The sequence below is a fragment of the Amia ocellicauda genome, chromosome 8 (assembly GCF_036373705.1).
Source record: "Amia ocellicauda isolate fAmiCal2 chromosome 8, fAmiCal2.hap1, whole genome shotgun sequence".
NCBI classification, from domain to species: Eukaryota; Metazoa; Chordata; class Actinopteri; order Amiiformes; family Amiidae; genus Amia; species Amia ocellicauda.
The window spans coordinates 44134164-44159145 of NC_089857.1; the positions used below are offsets into that span (position 1 = coordinate 44134164).

Here is a 24982-nt window from a genome sequence, read left to right on the forward strand (position 1 = left end):
CTAAAACCTGTATCATATCCATCTGTGTGTGTATGTGTGAGTGTGTGTGTCTGTGTCTGTGTATGTGTGAGTGTGTGTGTCTGTGTGTGTCTGTGTGTGTGTCTGTGTGTGTCTGTGTGTGTGTCTGTGTGTGTGTCTGTGTGTGTCTGTGTGTCTGTGTGTGTCTGTGTCTGTGTGTGTCTGTGTGTCTGTGTGTGAGTGTGTGTGAGTGTGCGTGTGAGTGTGTGTGCGAGTGTGTGTGTCTTTCTGTGTGTGTGTGTGTGTGTTAGTGTGTGTCTTTCTGTGTGTGTGTGTGTGTGTGTGTGTGTGTGTTAGTGTGTGTCTTTCTGTGTGTGTGTGTGTGTGTGTGTGTGTGTGTCTGTGTGTGTCTGTGACTGTGAGTGTGTCTGTGTGTGTGTGTGTGTGTGTGTGTGTCTGTGACTGTGAGTGTGTCTGTGTGTGTGACTGTGAGTGTGTCTGTGTGTGTGTGTGTTAGTGTGTGTGTCTTTCTGTGTTAGTGTGTGTTTTTCTGTGTGTGTGTGTGTGTTAGTGTGTGTGTCTTTCTGTGTGTGTGTGTGTGTGTGTTAGTGTGTGTGTCTTTCTGTGTGTGTGTTTGTCTGTGTGTGTGAGTCTTTCTGTGTGTGTGTGTGTGTGTGTCTGTGTGTGTCTGTGAGTGTGTGTGTGTGTCTGTGTGTGTGTGTGTGTGTGTGTGTGTGAGTGTGTGTCTGTGTGTTGTGTGTGTGAGTGTGTGTCTGTGTGTTGTGTCTGTCTGTGTGTGTGTGTGTGTGTGTGAGTGTGTGTGTGTGTGTGTGTGTGTGTGTGTGTGAGTGAGTGTGTGAGTGTGTGTGTGTGAGTGTGTGTGTGTGTGTGTGTGAGTGTGTGTGAGTGTGTGTGAGTGTGTGTGTGTGTGAGTGTGTGAGTGTGTGAGTGTGTGTGTGTGTGTGAGTGTGTGTGAGTGTGTGTGAGTGTGTGAGTGTGTGAGTGTGTGTGAATGTGTGAGTGTGTGAGTGTGTGTGAGTGTGTGTGTATGTGAGTGTGTGTGTGTGTGTGAGTGTGTGTGTGTGTGTGTGTGTGAGTGTGTGTACTGTACTGAGAGTACTGCACACGTCTACAATGACCAAGTAGGACAATTGTCAGGACTAGTGCTGTTACAACATCGGTCGAGATCAGCTCTTCATTACTAACTTAAACCGTGTTTTAACATGCAAGAGAGCGTCTGGTTAAATGATCTGTTAATAGATGTTTTATGTTGTTCAGTTTTCCATTCTTGTCTTTATATGTTAACAACCTTACAAATAACTACAAGTATTCTGGGAAACAGAACTATAGGGCAGAAGAAAATGCTAATATTACTACGATTTAACAATGACAATAGCAATACAGACTGGCTTCTGGTATTATTAGGAATACACAATTAATTTAAAGGAAGGGGATTACTGTAATTCAATAAAGGAGCAAGATGAAACTTTACCTCCATCTAGTGCTTACAAACGGCATAACGTTTGTATTTGTCTGAGCTCTGAGCGGCTGATTTGCGACAGTTACCTCTTAGTTATCTATATTTCAGTAGAACTAGTTCATCTTTTTCAAGGTTTAAAGCAGAGTTTTGAGTTGTGTCTCACAATGATAAACATTGCGTCTGATAAATATTATGATCTAGTGAAATATCTATCTCAGAAGCCCTACTTTATTGTATATGAATGCAGATCCCCCAACAGTGTAATAAAATACATGATTATAATAATATGATCTTTGTGTGCTGTGTGCTGATTCTCTGAGCCAGAGTAGTTTACTACTTTAAACTGAGCTTCTCTGGGATTTAGAGATCACTGCCAATGAGCCCCAACTTGCAAATCAAGAGCCAGCGTCCCCTGAGCCCACATGGTCAAAGTGGGGCTAATTATAGCTCAGAAAGCCTGCCTGGCAGCCTCATTATACGCAGATCCAGGGGACCAGCAAATGGAGGGAGATCAAAATGTCCACTGAAGAGCTATTGGCAGAGTGTAATAAAGGCGCTCTGTGGGGTTTCCGGTATTGATCTGCAGTCTAACCACATATATCTGGCTTTAAACCATGCCTCTCTGTGCACTGGCCTTTTCAATATGATGTCATAGGAAGCAACGGCATCCATAGTGGGTCACTGTGTGTCTTCAGTGCAGTTGCTATTTTAATTAATTCTGTATCTGAGTTATAAATTGGCATTGCTTTGGTTGTCAACAACATTAAGACATACACATCGATCGCTCACTTCAGAAGAAGTCAAAGTACAAACACTACACGGCCAAAAGTATGTGGACATCCCTTCTAATTAGTGGATTCGTCTATTTCAGCCAGATCCACTGCTGACAGGTGTATAAAATCAAGCACACAGCCATGTCATCTCCACAAACACTGGCAGTAGAATGGACCGTACTGAAGAGCTCAGTGACTTTCAATATGGCACCATCATTGGATGCCACCTTTCCAACAAAGTCGCTTAGTCAAATTTCTGCCCTGCTAGAGATGAATACACAGCTGCCCCGGTCAACTGTAAGTGCTGTTGTGAAGTGGAAACGTCAGGGAGCAACAACAGCTCAGCTGAGAAGTGGTCGTCCACACAAGCTCACAGAACGGGACTGTTGAGTGCTGACGTGTGTAGCGGGTAAACATCGTCTGTAACAATCACCACCAAGTTCCAAACTGCCTCTGGAAGCAACGCCAGCACAAGACCTCTTCATCTGGAGCTTCATGAAATGGGTTTCCACTGTACAGTTTGGTGGAGGAGGAATGGTCTGGGGCTGTTTGTCATGGTTCGGGCCCCTTAGTTCCACTGAAGGGAAATCTTAACGCTACAGCACACGAGGACATTCTAGATGATTTTGCGCTTCCAGCTTTGTGGCAACAGTTTGGGGAGGCCCTTTCCTGTGTCAGCATGACAGTGCCCCTGTGCACAGGTCCACACAGAAATGGTTTGTTGAGATTGTTGTGGATGAACTTGACTGGCCTGCACAGAGCCCTGACCTCAACCCCATCGAACACCTCTGGGATGAACTGGAACGCCGAGCCAGCCCTGATCGCCCAACATCAGTGCCCGACCTCACTGATGCTCCCCGCAGCATCCAACATCTAGTGGAAAGCCTTCCCTGAAGAGTGGAGGCTGTTATAGCAGCACAGGGGGACAAACTCCATATTAAACTCCCATCATTCTGGAATGAGATGATCGATGGGCAGGTGTCCACTTACTTGTGTCCATGTAGTGTGTCTATAAAAGTACACAGGCCGGGGAATCTGACTCTGCTGTGCAAGAGCCGAGGTGACGTCGGTGCAGAGGCGTTTCCTACAGTTCTGCGCAGATCTGCACCACCCCAGCGCTCCCATTGGTGCAGCCGCGCAGACCCACGCACAGCTGCGCAGCCCGGAGGCGGCCCGAGCTCAGCCAGCGCCGTGGGAGCCTCCTGCGCCTGCGCGAACACGGGCGACACCGCCGGAGCGCAGACAACATGGCGTAGCGGAGAGGGGGAGGCTGGAGGGCGCCTTGGGAAGAAACGGAGGGAGACACAAAGAAAGAAAGTTTCCGTGCGCCTCCCCAGAGAGCACAGCCCGGGCGGCGGGACAAGGGCACCCACGGGCGGCTGGATGCGGCTCTCAGGTAAGAGGCGAGCTGTGAGGGAAAGTGCGAAAGTTGGCAGACACTTGTGGAGGAGCAGCGCCGCGGCGTGTGGCGGTGACCCGGGTCCCAGCACACCCGGCCCGGGCTCCGGACAGAGGCTGCGCCGCGCCGAGGAACTTCTCACAAAGTTGTGCAGAAACCCGAGCCCTCCGAGCGCCAGCGCCACAAGACACCCGGGTCCGGCCGCTGGGCAGCCATTGGTCTTGTTACCCGACACAGTGGTGGCAGCCGTGGGGTGAGGACTGCGTCGCGGAGGACAGTGACCCGGCGCAGACAAAAGAGCCCCGCTGCTCCTGCGGCCACCGGGACGGGCGCCGAGGCCACAGCGGTGCCACACGGGGTCAGCTCCATTCGTCCCAGTCGTGGTGCAAGAGACGCCTAAGACCCCGTGACTGCTGGACAAGTACCCCGTTCCCCGCTCCGCCTTGTGCGCAGGTCGTGCAGTGGAAGAGGGGTGTTGAGCAGTCCCCCGCCAGGGACCGTGTGCTCGTACGGCGCTGCAGCGGGACGGCGGGTTGTTTAGTGCGGACGTTCCAGAACCCCGGTGTTCTGCGTTCTAGAACGCCCCGCGCAGCGCTCCGAAATCTGTAGCCGCATCAACAGCTGCACAACTTTCACATCCGTGTGTACCAACAAACCTGAACGACATTAACCGACACGCAGGTTTTGTCTACCGTAACTGCTGATTTTGGTCATGATTTCCCAAAGCCTGTTTGTTAATGCCTGATAATTGTATGCTCCTGCCTTACATTAGTATAATTTGTAGTACATAATTGGTCACTTTACAGAAGTCTAGCATTGTGAAGCCAGTTACCTGAAAAACAGGTAATGTTTTTATTAGTCCAGCAATTCATGTAACCACAAACGCACACTGTGACGGGACTTGTGTACACCTCCTACATTCAGACACTTGCCACGTTACAATGTTTGTTTAATTTCCCCAGGATCGGTTACACATGTGTGTCCGCTAGACTTCTGCCTTCATGGAAAGGGACAAAGAACTTGTGAAATAGGAAGCAGTGTCTTATGACCCCCCCAGCAAGTGAAAAAAAAACAAAAAACTCTAGATCAGTTGAGATTTACCACCCTTGTCTTATCCCGAATCAAAACAGCATATTTCGCTCTCTGCTTTTATGAAGTTGCATAAATGGGGGTTTTCCTGGACCTGTGCTCACACGTTCCCTTCCTTCTGTTCGGTTTTCAGGGCCGTCTTTGATGTCGGTTGTAGTTGTCTAGGAAGGCATGTGTTTGGAGAGGCTGTGGATGTCTGCAATACAGGACAGATATATCCCTCAGTATATATTGGGGCCGGGGTTCACAATCCTAACTGCAGTTCGACTGCATCGTGTCATACCCACCCATTTTGACACGGACGCCTCCATGTCCGTTATTGTTGGTTTTGCAAACTGTAAACTACCAGCCAATCATGTATTGTTATGACCAATTTAGGTAGCATTGTTAATTTGTCACATCATGTAGCATCAGCTTCCACATGTCAAAGCCAATGGCTTTTATCAGGCACGATCATAGACCCAAATTCTCCACAAGAATGACTCTCTGATTATGCCAAACTCAAGCTTTGCGGTTTGACAGTCAACACCCAGGTTAGTCTTGAGAAGCGTTGTGTGTTTTGTGTTGCATGTCCAGGAGTTTGGACGACCCCAACCGACATGTAGAGCAGAGGGTAAATGGAGCTATTTTTGGCCTAGACTCGCTGGAGATCTAGTCCAGAGCTGCTGGGTTTCAGTCCAGGCCAGGCGTCAGTTGGTTTCCTGAAACAAATCTTGCAAGCTTTGAAAGATGGCAGTCATTAGTTCAATCAGGGGTTCGGTTAAGAGCCCAGCTGGGTCTAAAACCAGCCAGCCACTCTTGGGTCCTATAGCAGTGGGACGTCCGTGCGGCAGAGTGGTAAAGCTAACCAGCATCACCAGCGCTCCTGGTCAGTGGGCCGATCTCACCCTATCTGGTGAGTTTTATCCGGCACCGACCCAGATTGAGTGAGTGAGATCGGCCCACTGACCAGGAGCGCTGGCGATACGCCGTGTGAAATGTAGGTCTTAGAACATGAGAAAGTGTCCAATCGAGAGGAGGCCATTCGCCCCATCCTGCTCGTTTGGTGTCCATTAATAACTAAGTGATCAAGGATCCTATCCAGTCTGTTTTTAAATGTTCCCAAATTTTCAGCTTCAACCACATTGCTGGGGAGTTTTGGTGGTGGTGAAATGACCTCTTCCACCGACTCTGAAAACGTATTGATTAGTTTGCCAGCTGGACTATCACAGCCCGGAGGAGCCTGCATTATGTACTGTAGTTGTTTAACTGTGGATCGCTGTCCCGAGCTAAATAGTTATGTGACCAGGTACTGCACACATGTGAGACATTTGTGAAAAGGAATATTTTTTAAGATGTCCTCATGCTTCTGTCATGGACTGTTTTTGGCTCCCAGCCCTTAGAGATCCTGGTCTTTGGGCAGCAGCCCGATGGAGGACTGTGTTGCTTCGTATTCATCGGCATCAGAGACGTTATGCAGTGGAGAAAACATCCCACGTTGACGGAGCCGGGCGTATACCCCCGTCGGTGTGAGAGCAGCCGAGCCTCCGCGGTGCTGCCCCCGGTGTCCGGTTACACAGGCGTCCTCTGCACCGTGATGCACAGCTGTAATCTCAGCTGGTCTGAAACAGTGCCTGCTGAGCGCTGGTGCAGATGCACCGGGGTGAGCTGGCTAGATAAGGAAGTGTGGGAAGGCAGGGAGATGATTTTATTGTTTTTACTCGTCATTGTACATGAGGCGGCCTTATTGTGCTTCCATACCAAACGGGATTCCCTGAAGACGGTGCTTTTCCGCTCAAGGTAGTTGACTGCAGACAGGGTTCTTGCACACACAGACTCTGTAGTTGCTGATCCCATGACTTTACCTCCGGAGCAGTAATCCTAAAACAGCGGTGTTATTTTCACAGCAGTTCCCGAATTACAATGTAGCCGTTCGACAGGAGTGCCGGCTGGTGAGTGAGAGGCGACGGAGAGCTTCTGAAGAGCAGCAGATCTTCTTGTTGTGTTTTGTGTTTTCCAGCGGTTTTGAAGCTCGCTTAAAGTTGTGGTTGACTGACACTGTGGTCAAACGTGTAATCGGTTGATTGAACTGGATCACTTCCAAACTCTGCTTCTTAGGAGGAGAGAGGCTTGGTATGCACACTTTGATATGAGTCAGGCATTGGACATGCATGTATCAGGCCTAAGTTCCTATTTTTCCCCTTTTTAATTGGTCAAGCTATCTTAATTTGACATTTAAACTCTCTATAATTAATTTCTAACATGAAAATGGGACAAAATGGCATGTTTTGGCCCTGTTGAGTGGGGAGCTTCCTTTCCTTTTGTGCCGGTGGCTCTCCGGCCCCTTGGGGGGGCGTGTTTTCAGACACTTCAGCGCCGTGAAGCAGCCAGCGTAGCTCCCGGGTACCTTGGGAACCAAAGCCTGGCATTCTCTAATTACACGCTTTCCATTAAAGACACAATCCGTTTTGATAATTTTGCTGAAAAATACTTTGTTTCTCTCCCGTCTGTATTTGTCTGAGCTGCCGGAGTGTTTAATGACCGATTCAACCACAACTGTGCTCTTAACAATGTGTAGTAGCCTGCTTTCATCAGATGTTTTTATTAATTGCAGAGTAATTAAAAGTGTTTAAAAAGATGAAACTAGAAAATATTAGCTGTGTGACCCTATCCTTCTAGATGAGGCAGTTTTTATATATTCACCCTTCTGTTTCTCTTTTTTTAATGAAAGGACCCAGACTAATTAACTGGGAATGCAAATCCTGTATTCTCACTTTAATTAGGAGACGGGCTGTGCAGATCATTGTGCCCGAGTTACTGGCAGTGTGGTAATGGTGTTAATGACCGGGGGGGGAGATGGTGCCCCCTACTGGAGATCACTGCGGCCCAGCACTTTCCTGTCGGGCGCTTGTTCTCTTCAAAACAACACAAAAAGAGTGCGGCCTTTAAAACACCTAGAATCTGATATTTATTGGATACATATTAACCAGGATTGATGGGTTTCTCTACTTCAGTCTGTTTTTTTTCTTATTGTTTTATTATCCAGCTTGCTCGGTTTGATGTGTTCGTTACACTGCTCATGTTTGTGACCGGAGTCTTGATGCTTTTCGGTTTGCAAGGTGCCAAATGATTTAGTGGAGCCCGTCGTTGTGCAGATTGAGAAACACACGAGTGTCTCTGCCCTGAGCACTGTGCGTCACGGGGGAGATCCCTGCGTTTCCCACTTGCGTCTGCTCCAGTTCTCCGATATCACACCGCAAATATCATAATCGATGCCGTCTCAGGACACTTACAGCTGCTCTCACAGACCTGGGTTAGATGACAGTGGACCGTCCAACGCGGACGGTAGAGTCTGGGGCTGTGGAACCGGCCCGTAGTGAGTCAGAAAAAAAAACATCCTATATTCAGATTATTATTCTCGGATGATCAGTAGAACAGTTTATTGCACATCAGCAATCGCTGAAGGTCGCTGTAAGGCATGACCTGTATTTGGTGCTTTGTTATTATCTAAGCATCTGTTTGTGAATCATGGGATTTGGTGAAATGTTTAGAAGGGGGTTGTGAGTCCGCACGGTCGGCTCGGGGTGACCGCACAGGGAGGGAAGTCGGCGAGACCACTGTGACTTGGCCCCCTCACTGCGGCCCGCGGGGACGGACATCTGCCCCGGCATCTGTGCTTCCCGCCAGCCCTCTCTGCAGGAGGTCATTTCCGACATCATGTCTTTCATAACGGCAGCTACACAAGATCCGTTTACAATCCGTGTTTTGAAATCGTCAATTTCCAGATCAAATTAATTTGATTTGTTGCTTAATCAGAACGGTTATGTCAGAGCAGGGTTAGGTTATAAATGCAATCTGTACTTGAGTGTTTCCAAATGATTCGGTGGGATTCCCATGTTACTTATTCTTGTGCAGATAGATGCAGATAAGATTATTGTAACTGCAGGACAATGCCAATGCTGCAGCTGAACATGTGACCCCTGTTTGCGGTGTTTCGTAACGTTTCCACGGTTAGTCTGGTTCACGGACGCCAAGAGTTTCCTTTATTCTGGGAAAATTGTCCGGTCTGTTCACATCATATTTACTGCTCTGAATGCCTAATCCCTAATCCCAGGGTTATCTACTTAGTTCCCTTTAAATAACAGGGGGGAGCACTTTCTATTTTCCAGCACAAATACCTGATGCAAATTCTAGCCTCTGGGATTCAGATTTAGACGTGTTTGCTCGCTAGAGCTGCTGGGAGTTCAGCCAGGCCTGGTTTGTGTACAGGTGAGGCTCGGTGTTTACATGGTGCGAACTACGACTCTCCCCTTAAACTAAGAGAGTAGCAGGGTTTGAATTGAAATAGGTAAATTAAGCACCAAGAAAAAAGCCCAAATGTCTTGGTTTGGAACATAATTATCTTGATGCACTTCTTTAACACAGATTATAATAATTGACTCCTGACTACTGGTAGACCTGCCTTCAAACAGTCTTTTGAATTGATCGATTTGGAACAATTGAGTACGACATTCACACATTTCCATCGACCGGCACAGTGGCCAGGTGCGTGAAGATGGCTTTATTCTCTAGGTCCATTGATTTAGCAGTTACCCCCTCCCCCCCATATCACGTAAAGATTTGTGAGATGATTCATCTGAGCAAAATCTCCTTCTACAGTCCTGAACATTTGTGGGCGCATTTCCACACTGTGTTTATCGGGTGACGCGGTATATGTAATTACAATCTTGCCAGGCTGTGTTTCCAGGCTTTGTGCGATTTGAAACCGGCTCCATTTGTGTCCGCGGTGCAGGGCTCCCTCTCCTGCCTCTGGAGATTTGGTGTTGTGACCTACAATGGGGAAGGTGGATTTCCATAATTAACCCAGCGAAGGAAGTGTCGGAGGAAGAGAGAAGTCCCGTTGAATTGTGTTTCGGCACATTTCCTCTGTGTCCCGGCTTTGTGCAGGCTCGGCAATTTCCATTATGATACGGATCTGCTCTCTCTTCCTCTGTAGAATATATTATGTTGTTTTGGTCCCGACTGAACAGCAGCCACATTCAATTGAAGTGTATTTTCCCCTCTGAAACGTAGAATACTCTTCAAGAGCCGAACAGTCGGTCTTATCCGAGGAAAAAGATCACCCTGCTTCCCACTGCCTCCTGGACGCCTCACATTATTGTGATTTGGCCTCAAACACTCTCCCCATCCGATTGGTGGGGGGGGGGGGAATTACATATGAAGAACATTGACAGTCCGACCCAGAAGAGGATTTAAACCATGGTTTTTGTTTTGCTGTGTAAATGAGCATGCGATACCGATGCACACAGGCTCCTGTACATGTGCCAGGAATAGACGGATCTGTACAGACTCGGTGCATACGGTCTATGCAGTGACAATCAGACCTGATTATGCTGCTTCTGTAGCACACGTGTGTCCCATCCATGTGGAGAGGCCATGCGGACAGACGTGTGCTGGCGACGCTTAAAACTGCCGGAGATGTACAAAAGGAAAGAGTTATGATATCACCTTGTATGTAGACACAATTCATAGTCTTCCTAAATGTTTTTTCTTTCTACAAAGCAGGGAGTCTGTTTCCGTTCCGACAATGTGCTAGTCGGTCCCCCAGCCCCCAACCCCCTTTTTTAAAAAGTTTAAACCTCCCAGAGAGACGGCCTTTTACCAAACCAAAAATAAAAGGAGAGCAGCTCTGAAAAGAAGTGCCTGCTGAAAGCATGTCTCAACATTTAAATGTCAGTGTCCCGGTGCCAGAACCGGAGCCCTGGACCGGCGCCATTTAACATTTTCCCACATAAATTGGGAGACGTGCAAGAAATCTGGGGGAACTCCGGCCATGGGAAGTGAGTTTTTTTTCCTCCCGTCTTTTTCTGAAGAGCCTTATTTACATGAAAATAGAGAAGACCAAGGATGTTTTTTGGGGTAAACACAACCAGTCTATTCAGTGTCTAAAGATCCAGAGTAAAATAAAAAAAACTACTGGCTCTTAGGCCTAAGACAGTACACTGAACATAACCACCACAAGAAGCTGTTAAGACGTCCATTTCCGCTCTGCAAGCTTTAGTTTAAACTGCTTTTTAAAATATAAAGCAGAACTTTTAAAATATTCCTTCCTAACCCCTTTCGGTTACTGTGTGCACCACGGTGTACAGGACTTATATCTTGATAAGAATTAAACATTATAAATGCAAAATCTGAAATCTATTGGCATTTATTTTTTTATACACTAAAATAGGAATGCAAAAATAAACAGACTTCTGTATTTCGCCCCCTTTTAACTGTTCAGGATTTATTTATATTTTGTGTATATGTGATTTAATATTGACCGCGGCGTCTTGGTGCCGGCGTTGATGTTGAATTGCTTTTGGTCTGGCTTGTTTGTGTGGAGGTTCAGCACGGAGAGAGAGCCTCCCCTGGCTGCGTGACTCCATCCGTACAGGATGTGTCAAAGACAGAGAGAAGACGGATGTTTTTTCTCCAGTTTTAGGCGAGTTCCTTCAGTGGAGAAGTTATGCAATTGTCGAGGGACGCGGACACCTTGCGGTGCGAGAACACAATCCTGGTCTCTGTGTGTTGTGTTGCTTATATAGAGAATAAGTCTTACTGGGGGGGGAGGTTGGTGTTGCTTTAGGAGCAGGTGAGCGGTGTGCTGGGCCCGTGAGGGGACAATCAGCAGTACCTCCAGGCTTTTGAGAAGTCTTTTACGGTCTGCTCACTTGAGGAAGGGTCTGGAGGGGGCACGGCCACTGTGTGACATGGGATCAGACTGTTCTGGGACCTGGTACAGCCCAGGTGGGGGGGTGGCATGCTACAGTCCCGCGGACAGCTGGCATGACCTTCGGGCGCTTTGGATGTGTTGGCCCCTCACCAGTCATCTGCTAGAGCGGGCAGCCCCCGGCCGCTCCCAGACAGCGGGTTTAATTGAGTGGAGGGGGTGGGAGGGGGGGCAGCAGCTGTGTAATCTCCTGGAGACAGGCCAGCGCATATCGGCCAGCGCTGTGGCAGATTGCCTGCCAGCTGATTGGCTCGGTGTCGGGGCCATGTGACTGGAATGGCTGTGTGTGCTTGTGCTGTAGCGCAGGCAGAGGGAGAGGGAATGGAGGCTCGGAGTGGTACCGAAATGGGGTAAGGTGCTTTCATTTATTGCTCGATTTATTTACCTTTTCTTTGCCCTGGAGCCCGGGTGGTGACAGGCACAGGGTTAAGCGTCTAAATTCTTCTCCCTTTTCTTTTTTCTCCTCCCCTTGAATCCCCGAGCTGTATGCCGGCTAAGCCTTTTGTTTTCATGGGTGCCGAATGTGGGAAGGGGAGGGTGTGGGGGGATGTGTCGCGTATCTCTCTGGTCTTTTTATCTGCTGGCAGGCTGAGGGGAGGAAAAAGGATGCATTGTGCTGAGGGGTAGACGCAGGCGGCTGCTACCGCTGCTGTCGGGGGAAAAAAAAACAATCTGTTAGTCGGTGCCTGGACTGGAAACGTCCGTCCGGGCTGAGGAGGGAGGCAGTGCTGATTCCTGTAGAGAGGCGTCATGAGAACTGAGGATCTGTGATGGAGGTGTTCTCTGTGATCTCGGCGGAGCCCGGCAAGATCATGCGGTAGAGACCTGTTCTTTGTGGGGGTTTGTCGGGGTGCCGGGGAGGGGGGCAGGGCATATACGTTTGCGATTGTTAATCCTGTGTGGAAACCGTGGCATTGACACTGTTATGTACAGTCTGAGTGCCGAGCGGTGGGAGTGAACCGGTCACCTGCTGTGTCTTTGTGGTTGTCAGAACGCCATGCTTGACTTGACGCTGACTGCGGGGTTTTAGTCCCGGGTAGCTGCAGAGCCGCGCTGCCGGCCACCAGAATTGATTTTAAAGACTACGCTGGGCTGCACAAGATGGAATCCTCTTACTGTTGTCCAGGGGGGGGGGGAGCACCGTGGCGCTGGGTGTTTGCAAATCGGTGTACAAAGCAGTTTTTGGGGGATGAGGGCAATGGGTGCAATAATGCTGTGTAAAATGTGTGTTGAATGATGCTGTGAAGCCAACAATGTGACCATGCCAAAGCCGAGTCTTTCTCCCCGTGAAGCAGAATGCTTTTTGGGGAGATCTTAATACATTATTTATGAAGCAGTCCTTTCTTTATCCCTCTATCTTCCTCCCTCGCTCTCTCTCTCTCTCTCTCTCTCTCTCTCTCTCTTTCTCTCTGCTGCAAGTCCTTTGTTAGCAGAGGTGTTGACTGGTTTAATCATCCCAGATGATGTGAAGCTCGAGCTTTTTGCTGTGCATCAGGGCAAAATGGTTTATTCCCCCATGCAGCCGTGCAAACTGAGCCCCGTCTGCCACGCACAGCATCGCGGCATCACGGCTGCCTTCAGCTGCAGCAGACATGTTTGTTTGTCCTTTGGAGTGGATTGAAGTTGCCTCTGTGTAGCCTCAGTTGTATGCTTGTGCTATAATGTAACACTGCAGAGTTAAATGTGTTCTTATTATTATTGATGACCTTGATATGGTTGACAGGTAGATTTCTATTGGCTGAAAGGTGAAACGGTCACTCCTGGTCTCGGTCAGTCTCTTGAATATCGAATGGTCCCTGGTGCTGAGGAGAGGGCAGTGAGACCCCTCTGACAGGGGCTTGCTGACGACCCTGTTTGGTTCAAGCCTGGCGCTGCGCTCTGGGGAAATGTGCAGCTCAAGTACAATCACAATCTGCCTGGAAACAGCCTCGAATCTGGAGCAGGCAGATGGCTTTCGAAGCCTTTCTTAGTTTTAAAGGCAGAGATGCTTGCTTGTACACCTCTGTGCAGTCTGGTGTCTGCAGCACCCTTCATGTATGAATGATGAGTTTATGAACCTTGATTCAATGTTTTTGCGTTCGGCTTCCCCAGTGAAGCCCTAATCCTCGGCAGGACGTAGCTACAGCAGCACTTGTTTTTCGAAGTGTCGCGATAACTTTGTTGCTGCACTGTGATTACCTGAGCGCACTGGGGCCACAGTCCGGGATGTTGCATTGCGGACTCTGTAGTGTTAGGGAAACCTCTGCAGTAAACCATGTGTGCGTTTTGTTTATCTTTATTTTTAATTCAATTTGATTAGTCCTGACGTCAGAATGGCTTCACGAGCTGTGAGTCACTCTTGGGGGGGCCCCAGTGCAACTATGACGAATTATGAGTGAGATCAGGAGATCTGGTTGAATAACAGTCCGTCCTAATTGAACAAAGCAGCTAATTTATCGTCCCGACGGGCTGGCCCGGTTTGGCTTCCTTTCTCTGACACAGGAAAAAACATGTTTCTGCAAAGCGTCGTGACTAAGAAGAGTTATGTCTTTATCATGGAATTTTTATTGTCGCTTCTTAATATAGTACATTACACAGAACAATGGTCCTCTTCTGTAGTAGTGCACAACGCGGTGAAAAACATTGTAAATCGTTTCCCATCCTACATGACAGTGTCTTTTGAGTAGTGCTACAAAGACCAAATGGGATTTAAAGCAGGCCAGAGATCCTGAGGTTTGACTAAGTAAGTGTGTTGATTCATAGCACTGTAGTGTAGTGCTCCTCTGAAGTTTCCTACATACTGTAACGATACAGGAAGTCCAGAGGGGTCTGTCCTGCTCGGGCCTGGTGATCCTGAGGACCGGTCCCATCCTCATGCCTTTATTGAAGGCCCTCAAACAGCTGTTACATCCACGAAGACTTCTATGAAAACACTGCTATGCGTGTCGCACACATGAGTACCAAAATCGAATTGTCGTGGACGGTACACATGACTAGGAGCGCTGAAGCCGCCCGTTGTGCCATTTGGTTCCTGCTCAGATACTGATGATGTCTGTTTCTGATTTGTTACTGTTTGGAGATGCATCATCTTCTCTCTGCCTTACATTGTTAAAGCCGTGATATTAAAGGGTTTATTGAAGATTGTAATGAAATGCAGAAAAATAGCTGGTCGAACAGCCTCCAGTGACATCCATTGTGCTGCAGTGTTTGCTGCTCTGATGCCTGTGTTGAGCAGCCCTGTTGTGTCACCGGTCTGTGTTCATGGTGCAGGGCTGCGTTGTGCGACGCTGCAGCATTGTAATCCTTCAGCTGTTGTGGACCGAAATGTCATTGTGTGTGTTGCTGGAGTTTTTGTGAGGATTAATTCTTCCAGTTTGTCATTTCTGGGACGGGAATCCTGAAAAGGCCTCAATGATACTGAAGTGACGGTCCCTCACCCAATCAACCTACTTCTCAGAGATTTCACTTCCGACCATGAGCAATGAAAATCCCACCTTTTGAAATAGCTGAGGGTCTTCATTTGTCTTCTGGGGGGGTGATGAATAGAGACGGCACCAATGCTGGCATTTTGGAAATTTGCTCGAAAGGAAAAGCCACCCAGACCTGAAATGATTTGTTTTTTACACTGGGGTTTGTTTTTCAAATTTATCCTGAAAGGGGACAGTGCAAAAGGCTTCTCTGAGCATGGGGATGTGCCATAGCTATTGATCCAGGTGGCGGGCAGCTTCAATATTTCCCCCGGTCAATAGCAACCGATATGATCGATGCAGTGTGATCTCTGGGACAGATCTGGCGGCCGGTTTGTTTGGGGGCCTGTGTGCTGGTAAATCTCTTGGCACCCCCTTCCCCCGGTGGCAGTGGTCAGGTGGCAGTAAGCAGCCAGCTTTTATTGTCTCCCTGTCAGGGTTGATGGATAGGCTGGTCTGAGCGAATGCCCTCGGGTGTAGCGCACAGATGATCAGACTCTCAGTGCGCCGACTCTTATTTAATGTTTCGCGGCAGCCCGTTACTGGGGCGGACCTGCCTCCATGCTGTCCCGGCCCCCTCTCTGCCCCCTGGCTGCTGATTTACGTGTGGGGGTCTGCACTTGCTCTGCGACGCATGTGATTGTCCCCTTGTGTGACGTCTCTGTTCCCCTGGTGAAAACCCTGCTGTCCTTAAAGTGTACGGCAATCATTCTGTGCTGTGGGATTGTTTTCCCCATCGTGGTGAAGCGGTTTCCTCAGTCAAGGAGGATTTGGGTAGCAGAGACTAGCAGATTGAGTATCATTTACTGTAGCCTCCTTTTTTCTTTGGTTCTGTTCAGATCTTTCTCCTTTCAGGGCCCTTGTTTAATTGCTGTGAGTGCAGCTGTTTTTGCATCATTTCCTCCCTATGTATAAACTTACCCATGTATAAAATTGACCAATAAAGTCAGGTAATTGGCATGACAAGCAGCGCAAAGACTGCACAAATTAGGTGGTTTAATTAGTTTTCTTTTCCACGTGGTGTGTGAAACTGTACCGGTTGTCAGAAATCGTTAGACGCGATTGCGATCGAGCCGCACTTCAGTTCGGCCGTGGTTAAAGAGTCGGCCTTTGTCTCCGCCGTTCAGGTTGGAGTCCCACCTGTCCTCCGCTACTTCGTTTGTGGGAGCGGGGGCCCAACTCTCTGGTCCCATGGCATCCGAGGTAAACACCGGCTCGGAAAGGTGGCGGCACGGGACGTTAAAGGTTGTGCGTTCGAGCGTACGGCACCGGCACCTGCGACTTCCCGATACAAAAGCACTCCCTGCCAAACGGCCTGAAGTGCAATTTTATGAATGACTGCTTCCTTCTGCGCTGACAAATGGAGTGAATTGCTAATTTGTTTTGAGAGGAGCATCGCTGTGGTGTGAATGAAAAGGCGCCATCAGTCAGCGATGGGGGGGGGGGTCATTCGAGTGTCACGAGAGGGTGTGGGGGGGAGGATTCTGTGCTCCTGTGTTTCCCATTATTTTCTGTGTGTGTGTGTGTCAGCAGCATTGTGAACAATTTTAAAGCCATTGGAAGACCACTGATCGCAAAGGCTGAATTGTTTGACTTTGGGATTATGAAACAACCACCTATATCGCAATAAACAACTTCATGGCTATTATTCACGAACTTGCAATATTTTAGGTATAGAGCCATTCTTCATTTGTTCTTTCATTCGTCACATTTTATTGTTGGTTCTGGGTAAATGCATTGTCATCATTTTTAAGATGCACAGCCTGTGACCGTCCTGCTCCTTTATAGTATCAGATCACACACGGCACAGGGACACACAAAACACAACATCATTCCCTGCCTTCTGTGCAGAATGAAGGATTGTAAAACCGCTTCTGCTGTAGCTGTATCTTTCCTTTAATGAATGGACTCGTTAGCACTGGCATCGTTTCAAATTATTAGTGTTTATAACTGAAGATTTGCTCCCAGTGGTTCTGCCTGCCATGATCCAATAGACATTTTGCACTGCGGTGACCGATACGCACCTGGCCCTGATGAGGACCGGAAAAAATACAGATATTCCAGAATTTTGCGTGGTGTGAATTTGAGAATTGTGGGTAATTCTCTCAAGCACTCTGGGTATCTGGCACGATTGGCCGGAGCTGCATGAGTGACAGTTTCCAGACCCCAAAAAGTGGGTCAGAGCGATCGATAAGGTCCAGCAATCTGTGTAGCATTGGTCATTGTTTCAACATCTATTTTACCACACTCGCGATTGTTGTGTTTTTGTAAATTATTGTTGAGAGAATTGAAATAAAATAAATAGCAGCACAGACCGAGAGTAATTATACAGAAAACTGGGGCTCAAATTATCTTTCTTGGGTGTATGATTTCTCCAGACTTCTTGAACTAGGTCTGCAGATTTTCACTTTAAACGTCCATATCTGTGTCTTGTGTTTGGTTGCATTGAGAAAGTTTAGAAGGATATAGTTTCTTTTTCTATACAATTCTCCAACTCCTTCCCCTTGTGTGCAATCTCGAGCTCTTTGATTTTTTCGGTGCTGTCAGTAGCTGTGCAGTAGACAGTTTACTCAGTGACTACAGTACCTGAAAACCTTCACACATCTTGGAGATTAAACAGCCCCCTGTTAGGTGTGTGAAAGAATGGCAGTTGTGACTTATTTGGATTGGTTTAAGATGGGTAAAACGCTCCCCGCTGTAACATCAATAGATAAAATAAAACACTGAGTGGGTCGGTTGAACAGTCAAGAATAAAAGTATACGTGCTAGCCTTGTATATCTGTAAGAGGTTCACAGATTTATTCTGATTGACACGGAGTGGGTTTAAAGTACAAACAACACAAGCAATGCATCCAAACATTTCCAGATTTAGTTATAGGAATGGTTAAAAATACATTCAATTACAGGCTATGCTGGACAAAAATGTAATTTTAAAGTCACATGAACAGCTTTGCCTGTTGGCATTTTAGTTAGCGATGGGCAAATCTCTTGGGTTTGATTCTCTCGGCTAATTCTGCTACGACCACTAACGACACGGTGCATGGTTAAAGTTGAAACACGGTTTAAGTAGTTTGGACTCCTACAAGACTAGTATATTGTTTAGTTAAACTCATTATTTTTAGCGCCAGAGTCTGTCTGTGAAGTTTAAGTGGGTTTCCTCCCGTTGAGAATCGCATATGTGGTAGATGAAAACATTTATCTTATTCAGCATCTTGCAGGCTGCCAAAATTAAAATTGATTGCTTCCTGAGTACAGTAGGGCAATTACAGTTACATTGCAATTAGTAGGGATGGAAATGAGATTAACGTTTTATAGGTTTTTGATGCATTTCGCATCGTACGGGCTGAGGGGTCTTGTGGTATTAAAGCAAGCAGAGAAAAAATATTTTATCTGTGTTGACGTGCGTCTGCTGCTCGTAAAACCTGAACACAGGGAAGGGTTATTATTTAGTCTTATTGCCCTCCTTCAAATAATCAATACTTCTGTTTTAGTGCCCATTCAATTCTATAATCATTCAAATGTTTTGTTTTTTATCAAGCAGAATAACAAAAGAAGTAGTTTGGGCACACAATAGACTTATTATAAAAAATAATCGACTGTATAGAATTTGATGGCTCTAAAGCGAGTGGATGATGGGTATCATGGAGTAAAACGAAATAAAACTAAAAATAATTTAATGAAATTGATGTTTAAGTTATTTCTGTAGAGGTAAAAATCTACATCTGATACTCACATCCTGTTCAGCAGTGAACTGGATCTGTGTTGCTGTGTGCAGGGAGCCGTTATGGCAGCTGTGTGTGTGAAAACGTCTCCTTCCCACTGTCCCCCCCGCGATTCCCCTCCCGGCGAGCGCTCCTTTGAAGACAGCCACAAAATCCTATCGTCTGCCCGTGCCGTTACTTAATGTTATATCGCGTGCCCTTGCTGATGCTGTTCCCGCTCCAGTGATTTCCCATTTCGACTATGAACCAAGCCGGCAAATTCGCTTTGAAACGCTTCCTCGGGGCGAATGTGGAGCGCTGGGTGGACGGGCCGTGCGTTCATACGAGCACGGTGCTCCACACAGCACTTCTCCGGCTCTGGAGTGGGATCTAGCTGGCGTGCAGAAATATGCTCACAGGCAGTTGTTTTTGTAAGGTTTTATATGAAGTGCAGTCTAAGCAAACTGTGCAGAACGCCTCTAGTGTACTATAATGTTCGGTGAGTGGACCGGCAGTGCGGTGGCGTCCAGGATGCGCGTCCCGCAACGGTGACATCATCCTAACAATACACTACATCCTGGGTCCCAGCAGAAATTCAGAGTGGTCTGCAAACAGTGTCACGTTTTTTTGGGGAAATTGCCCAAATGTCTTCCTCTGCAAGTGCGATTAGTCAAAGCTGCTCAGACCACAAGCCGGGGTCCTTGGCTGATTTTAACTGACATCGGTAATGTCTCATCTTGTCAAAGTAGTGAGTGATGAGCACTTATCTTGTCTTCTGGGTGATGAATGTTTAGGCCATAATCGGGAAAAGTGTTTCAGTGCTGGGTACCTGAAGGTGTGTCCATAATAGACTAAAGTTTGTCATGGAACAGAAATGCATTTTAGTATATTAGATGCATCTCCTGAGATGTATTTGACTGGGGTGGGCGGGATGTTTTGAAGTTGACGTTGTATATCTAGTTGCAATACTCTTTTCCTATGTTTTTTGTTCTTGATTTTATTTTCCCCCAGTTGATTTACACTAAAAACAATCCTAAACATCAACTGCTGTTTTGGCACAGAGCTGTGCAAACCGAAAACAGTAGCAGAATCGTGCTTTTATGCAATTAAAACGAATATGACTGCTGGACAGGAGGTCTAAATTGCTTCTGTAATGGCTTTTGCCGTTCATAGATGTATTGCCCTCTCTGGTAAGCAAGGCAGTGCTGGGATTTAAATTAATTACACTGTGTGATCTGTCAGTCTTTTGATGGGATTGAGCTACACATGGACATGTGCTTTAATGTGGTTTTGATGTGCCTGCAGAAGAGGAACACACAACTAAGCATTTGTGTGAGGCAATTAAACTAGATAGCTATATTTTGATGTGGAGCAAAAAGGGCATTTAACTTCAGTCTTGATAAAAACATGTTAGTCCAGTTTTGTTTTATTGTAAAATAGTTGAATTTAATAATCGGACTTTAACAAACATGAGAAGACAAGAGATGCACATTGAAATAAAAATCCTACCTTGTATATCAGCCAGTAAACGCGTTGGATAGTTTTTTTTCTTGTCACCTTAGTTTGAGAGACTGTGAAGGTGTACGTGCGTTGAGCCAATGGAGGTTGTAAACCGAGCACAACATCACTTTACTGAGTTTTAAAAGTCCTCCTAGGCTTTCTTAGCCAATACTGGAAGCCATATTCATGTCGTGAAGCTCGGATTATGACACTAACCCACTTCTCCACGTTCCCGATGCGTGCCTTGCCTCCGGTTCGCCCTGCATGCTGTTTACAATGCAGTCCTGTTGGTAAATGTCACTTGAGATGTGCAGAGAGAATCTGTGAAAGTCCCCCCCTGTATGACATGGTACGTGCCAGACTTCACCGTGAATCTATAACATGACTTGACAAGCCGCGTTTCAGGTCCTTTTATCTCTCTATCTTAAGCCAGCCACAGAAGGAAAAACAACCCTAAAAAGCATTGCCTTCCTATGCTGGGAATTAGCTCAGTACACACACACACACACACACACACACACACACACACACACACACACACACACACCGAGTAGTACAGCCGTTACCTCACTGGCCTGTCGTCCGTTTGTCAGCAGAGTTGCCGGATTCTATCATTGAAATCTTTACATTTTCCTTTCGTAGGTCAAGAAGTAGTCCAAGATGGCAGCTGCTTCTTACGACCAGCTGCTAAAGCAAGTGGAGGCACTTAAAATGGAGAACTCCAATCTTCGTCAAGAGCTAGAGGATAACTCCAATCACTTGACCAAACTCGAGACGGAAGCGTCGAACATGAAGGTAGGCAACAGCAACGTTAGGCGTTGGCTTCGGTACTCCTCACACTATAAAACATCTTTGGTTCCTCTCGCCCTGGATGTCCGTCACAGTGGCTCATGGCTTCAGACTGGGCTCTGGGTTACCGTCCCTGAATTAAACGCCACCGCGTTGGCGAGTGAACGGATGTACGGCACGCTGCCCTGGCTGTGTTTTGGGCGTCTGCAGGTTTGTCACTTTGACACGTAAGGAACCCTAGTGATAGGACACTCAGCTGTGTTCTTCAGGTCTTAGTTCTCATTTGTGCTTGTGGTTTGAGAGCTTGTGTGTGTTTTTCAAGGATGCATATCCATGAAAAAATAAAAGCAAGAGGAAGAAATTGATTTTAAATATGCTGCAGCACATAATCGAACACCATGACTGACCGCGAGGATGTCATCTGTTCCTTATGAGCAGTGCAAGCCTTGATGAGGTCAGATGGCCGGTCGGGCCGAGTCTCCGTGCTGAGGAACAATACGAGGATGCTCTTGAAGATTAATCGCTCAAGATTTGTTTCAGTGTTTATACTGAGGTGGGGCAACATTTGGGTATAGTAATGGTATAACTGTAAGAAACCTCATGACTTAGTTTTAAGTCAATACAAGGAGCTGACCTACTTGGGCTTTGTGTATAAAGATGGGCAGCTGTGCTCTGCTTGGTTCACTGTGGTGATGCGTGGTCCCCCACCAGAGATTCTGGTCTGCCGTTTGGTCTGCTTATGTCTTACAGTTCTGAAGCTTGTTAAGCAGTTGTTAGGGCATCCGAATGTGACCGTAAGGAACACGGTGCAGAGAGACACGGCTTCCGAACTTGAACGTGTCAGGGGGATATTGGGTGACGAGAGCCTGCTTTTGTTTGCCGATCTGGACGGTGTAGAGTGCCGGGTGGGGGACTGCTTTCCCAGACTCCTCTGATTCTGTGAGAGAAGAATGCAGGGATGGCTGAACAGCGCCCCTGTGAACTGGGAGTTAAAGCTTTTGTTATATAACACAGAAAAAAGCATCAACGACAGTGGTTCTCATGTGCTTTTTTTATGAAGCACAGATCACCAGTTTGTACCGGATACTTAACCATGGCCCCAGTATCTCTGTAAGCCTCTGATCTGTGGCTGCCTGTGCATCCTCTATGGTGCCGATAGTGTCCCGGCGCTCGTGATCCCCCGAGCCGGGGTCCGGATTCCTCAGGGTTGGTGTGCCGGCAACTTCCTGCATGTTTGTGGCTCTCAAGGGACTAACTTGGAAAATTAGATGCATAGAGAGGACATGGTGGGAAAATAATCCTTGGTGAGTGTGTTGTAGAACAAGAGAGCGATTTAGGGTTTTTGCATTTGTGTGAGAGTAGGAGAGTGCGTGTGTGGCAGAGAGTGTGTGATAGTGAATGTGTATGATAGAGCGAGAGGGTGTGCATGCGTGTGTGTGTGATAGAGCGAGAGTGTGTGCTTGTGTGTGTGGTAAAGTGTGTGATAGAGTGAGAGTGTGTGTGATACTGAGAGTGCATGTGCGTGCATGTGGTAGAGCGAGAGTGCATGTGCGTGCATGTGCGTGTGATAGAGCGAGTGTGTGTATGCGTGCGTGTGTGATAGAGTGAGAGTGCGTGCATGTGCGTGTGTGATAGAGCGAGTGTGTGTATGCGTGCGTGTGTGGTGAAGTGCGTGTGTGATAGAGCGAGAGAGTGTGTGACAGTTCTTGTGGTGTGTTGTCGTTGTTAAGAGGACGACAGCGGCTGCTGTAATGCTTCCTATTTAGGGGTAATTTACTGAAGGCCCTCCAACTTAATTCAATATCGAGGATCTCTTCAGGCACCGGGCTGATCATAAGTCTTTAATAAAACCAAGAAGCACACAAACCAACAATGAGACACGCGTGGCTGAAATGCGATGAATCGGTCCAGCAAATTGACCGACAAATGGGCTGCTTGTACGACTGGATCCGCTGTCCATTTTCCTCTCAGAGCTTTCTGGCAAATCCATCCTGTTCATCGGGGGATGAACGCCAGCAGCTGACAGTGCGCAGAGGAATTGTTACCATTGTGTGCAATTCGGCACTCACAGCCACGCTACACCAAAATAGCAAGGACCGTAATAATGGGTTTAATACAAATATTTGGTGTGCACATGTGAGGTAGGCGTGTCTAGTTCTGCACGTGTCTCTTCTACAGAGGCTTCCTCAGATTAGATTAATCTGATGCAAATGATTCCAGACGACTCCAGAATGTGATACAAATGACATGCGTGTGCAGGACTACCGCTCCCGTGTTGAAGCAAATGTCTCTTAAAATGGTCTCTTTGAATCTCTTTGAGTCTCTTTGAAAACTCAGTAAATCTCTTTGAAAATATGCCCTGGCTTAGAAATGAAAATCAATACCATTAGTCAGCTGCTCACGCCTCCATGCGCTCAGTCGCTGTAGCCAGAGACCTCGTCCTCTTCTCTTTCTGTGTATATATTTGTCTTTCTGAGAGACTGTCCTCTGTCCTGCTGGGGACTATGGCAATGTCTTCAGTGTCCGTGCGTAGCAGGAAACTGGTTCCCCATCCTGTTGCTGCAATTGCTTTACAGCCCCCCCAGCCCCTCGGTTGTAGCCGCGCTGGACGCTGGTGGAATGGTTATTGATTTCCCGTTGTTAGCCATGCCTGAACAAAGCCCTGTGCTATACACTGGAGGGCTGTTTGTGTTCCTCTGAATATATTACCAGCGTCAATTGCAAATAAAATGCATTACGCGATTTTCAACGCCTGTCAGATTGAATTGATAGCGCCGCCCAGAGAGCACTGGTGGCGCGGGGGTTTGTGTGCGGGCAGGCTTCGATTTGTCTCTGTGCATTGTGCACGAAACGGGCTGTCTGCGTTTCCCCTTTCAACTGTGTTTGTTGGCGTGCCGGTGGAAAGATGCTAAAGTATCAGCTGTGAACTTCAGTGGTTGGATAAAAAAGCCTCAGCCTCGTGACGGTTCTTCCTCGAGGGTCACCCACGGCTAGCCAAAGCTGCCGTGACGGTTTCTGTAACTCTTCGAGGTTTGAGCCTGCTTTCAAACCCGTCTTCTAGGAAAATGTTCTTATCATTCTTTTGCAGTGAAGATGTTTTTTCCCTTCTTTGCATTTGTGTGTGAATGTATTTATTTATCACCACACCTGTTTCTCCTATTCCCTCAAAGCTGCTTATTTTCTGTGTGGTAATGATAAGGTGACATGCTGACGGCCTAATTGCGCTGGCGGGGGCTGTAATCAGTAGGGCCCCGTTAAGGGAAGGACGCCGGATGCCCACTGAAGGGACGTACGGCATTGTTCGCGGCTATTTGTTCACAGTCTTGTCGTAATACACGGTGCTCTATAATTATGGAGTTGTTGCCCCAAGCATGGGGCTGTGGAGCTGCTTTTGTGTTGCTAACCATCATGTAGTGTGTGTGTCTCTGTGTGTGTGTGTGTGTGTGTGTGTGTGAGATGCCAAACGTCAAACACACAATCCAGCAGATCCGTGTAACTGAGTCATTGGAAGAGCAGTCGTCACCTTCGAAGTAATTATACCTTCGGATCGTTAAACAACACCGCATGATGAGCTGCGATTTCTGGCAGAATAAAATGAGCCGCAGAGTTGTTTCTCCTTGGTCACTCTTGATCTGATGTTGGTCAAAAAGTGGGCCTGTTTTGGGCTCTGGACGTCCATGTCTGCACAATGTGGATCTTGATCTTGTGTTTAATAATGTGCTGTATAGGTAGGTTCATTTGAATTCAGCTGTCAATTGAATCCAAATAAAAGACATTTACTAAATGACAGTTACTAAAATGTTCAAACTTTTTTTTTTTTTTTTTAATTTCTTCGGTGTCCGAAGTACCCAAACGCGGCTCCGCGCAGCGCACTTTTAAAAATTTAAACACAAAGCTTTATCCCTCCCTGGATTACACACTGATCCGCCGTTATTGCTTTGTATATTTACTTGGAATTCGCAGATGTCCTACTTTGGCCAGATGGGATTTTTTTTTTAATTTGTGAATTAATTATTTTAATGCCAGGAACACAAAGATTTTTATTTTTTATTTTTACGGAGGGTGAGGCACAATTATCTCTTTCTTTCTACACAGC

At 47.1% G+C, this 24982-nt stretch overlaps 1 protein-coding gene across 3 annotated transcripts in view; it reads left to right on the forward strand.

The window, feature by feature from the left end:
• Positions 1 to 3433: 3433 nt before the first annotated feature.
• apc (APC regulator of WNT signaling pathway) overlaps positions 3434 to 24982 on the forward strand; it is a 48494-nt gene continuing 26945 nt past the window's right edge. For 2 of the 3 annotated variants that reach the window (XM_066711601.1, XM_066711604.1), the window contains exons 1-2: positions 3434 to 3607; positions 20740 to 20892. In XM_066711601.1, the coding sequence (XP_066567698.1) occupies positions 20758 to 20892 (135 nt within the window). In that variant the 5' untranslated portion in view covers positions 3434 to 3607; positions 20740 to 20757. Of the gene's footprint in view, positions 3608 to 11710; positions 11801 to 20739; positions 20893 to 24982 lie in introns of those variants that run through there. The other variant, XM_066711602.1, reaches the window with a different exon arrangement.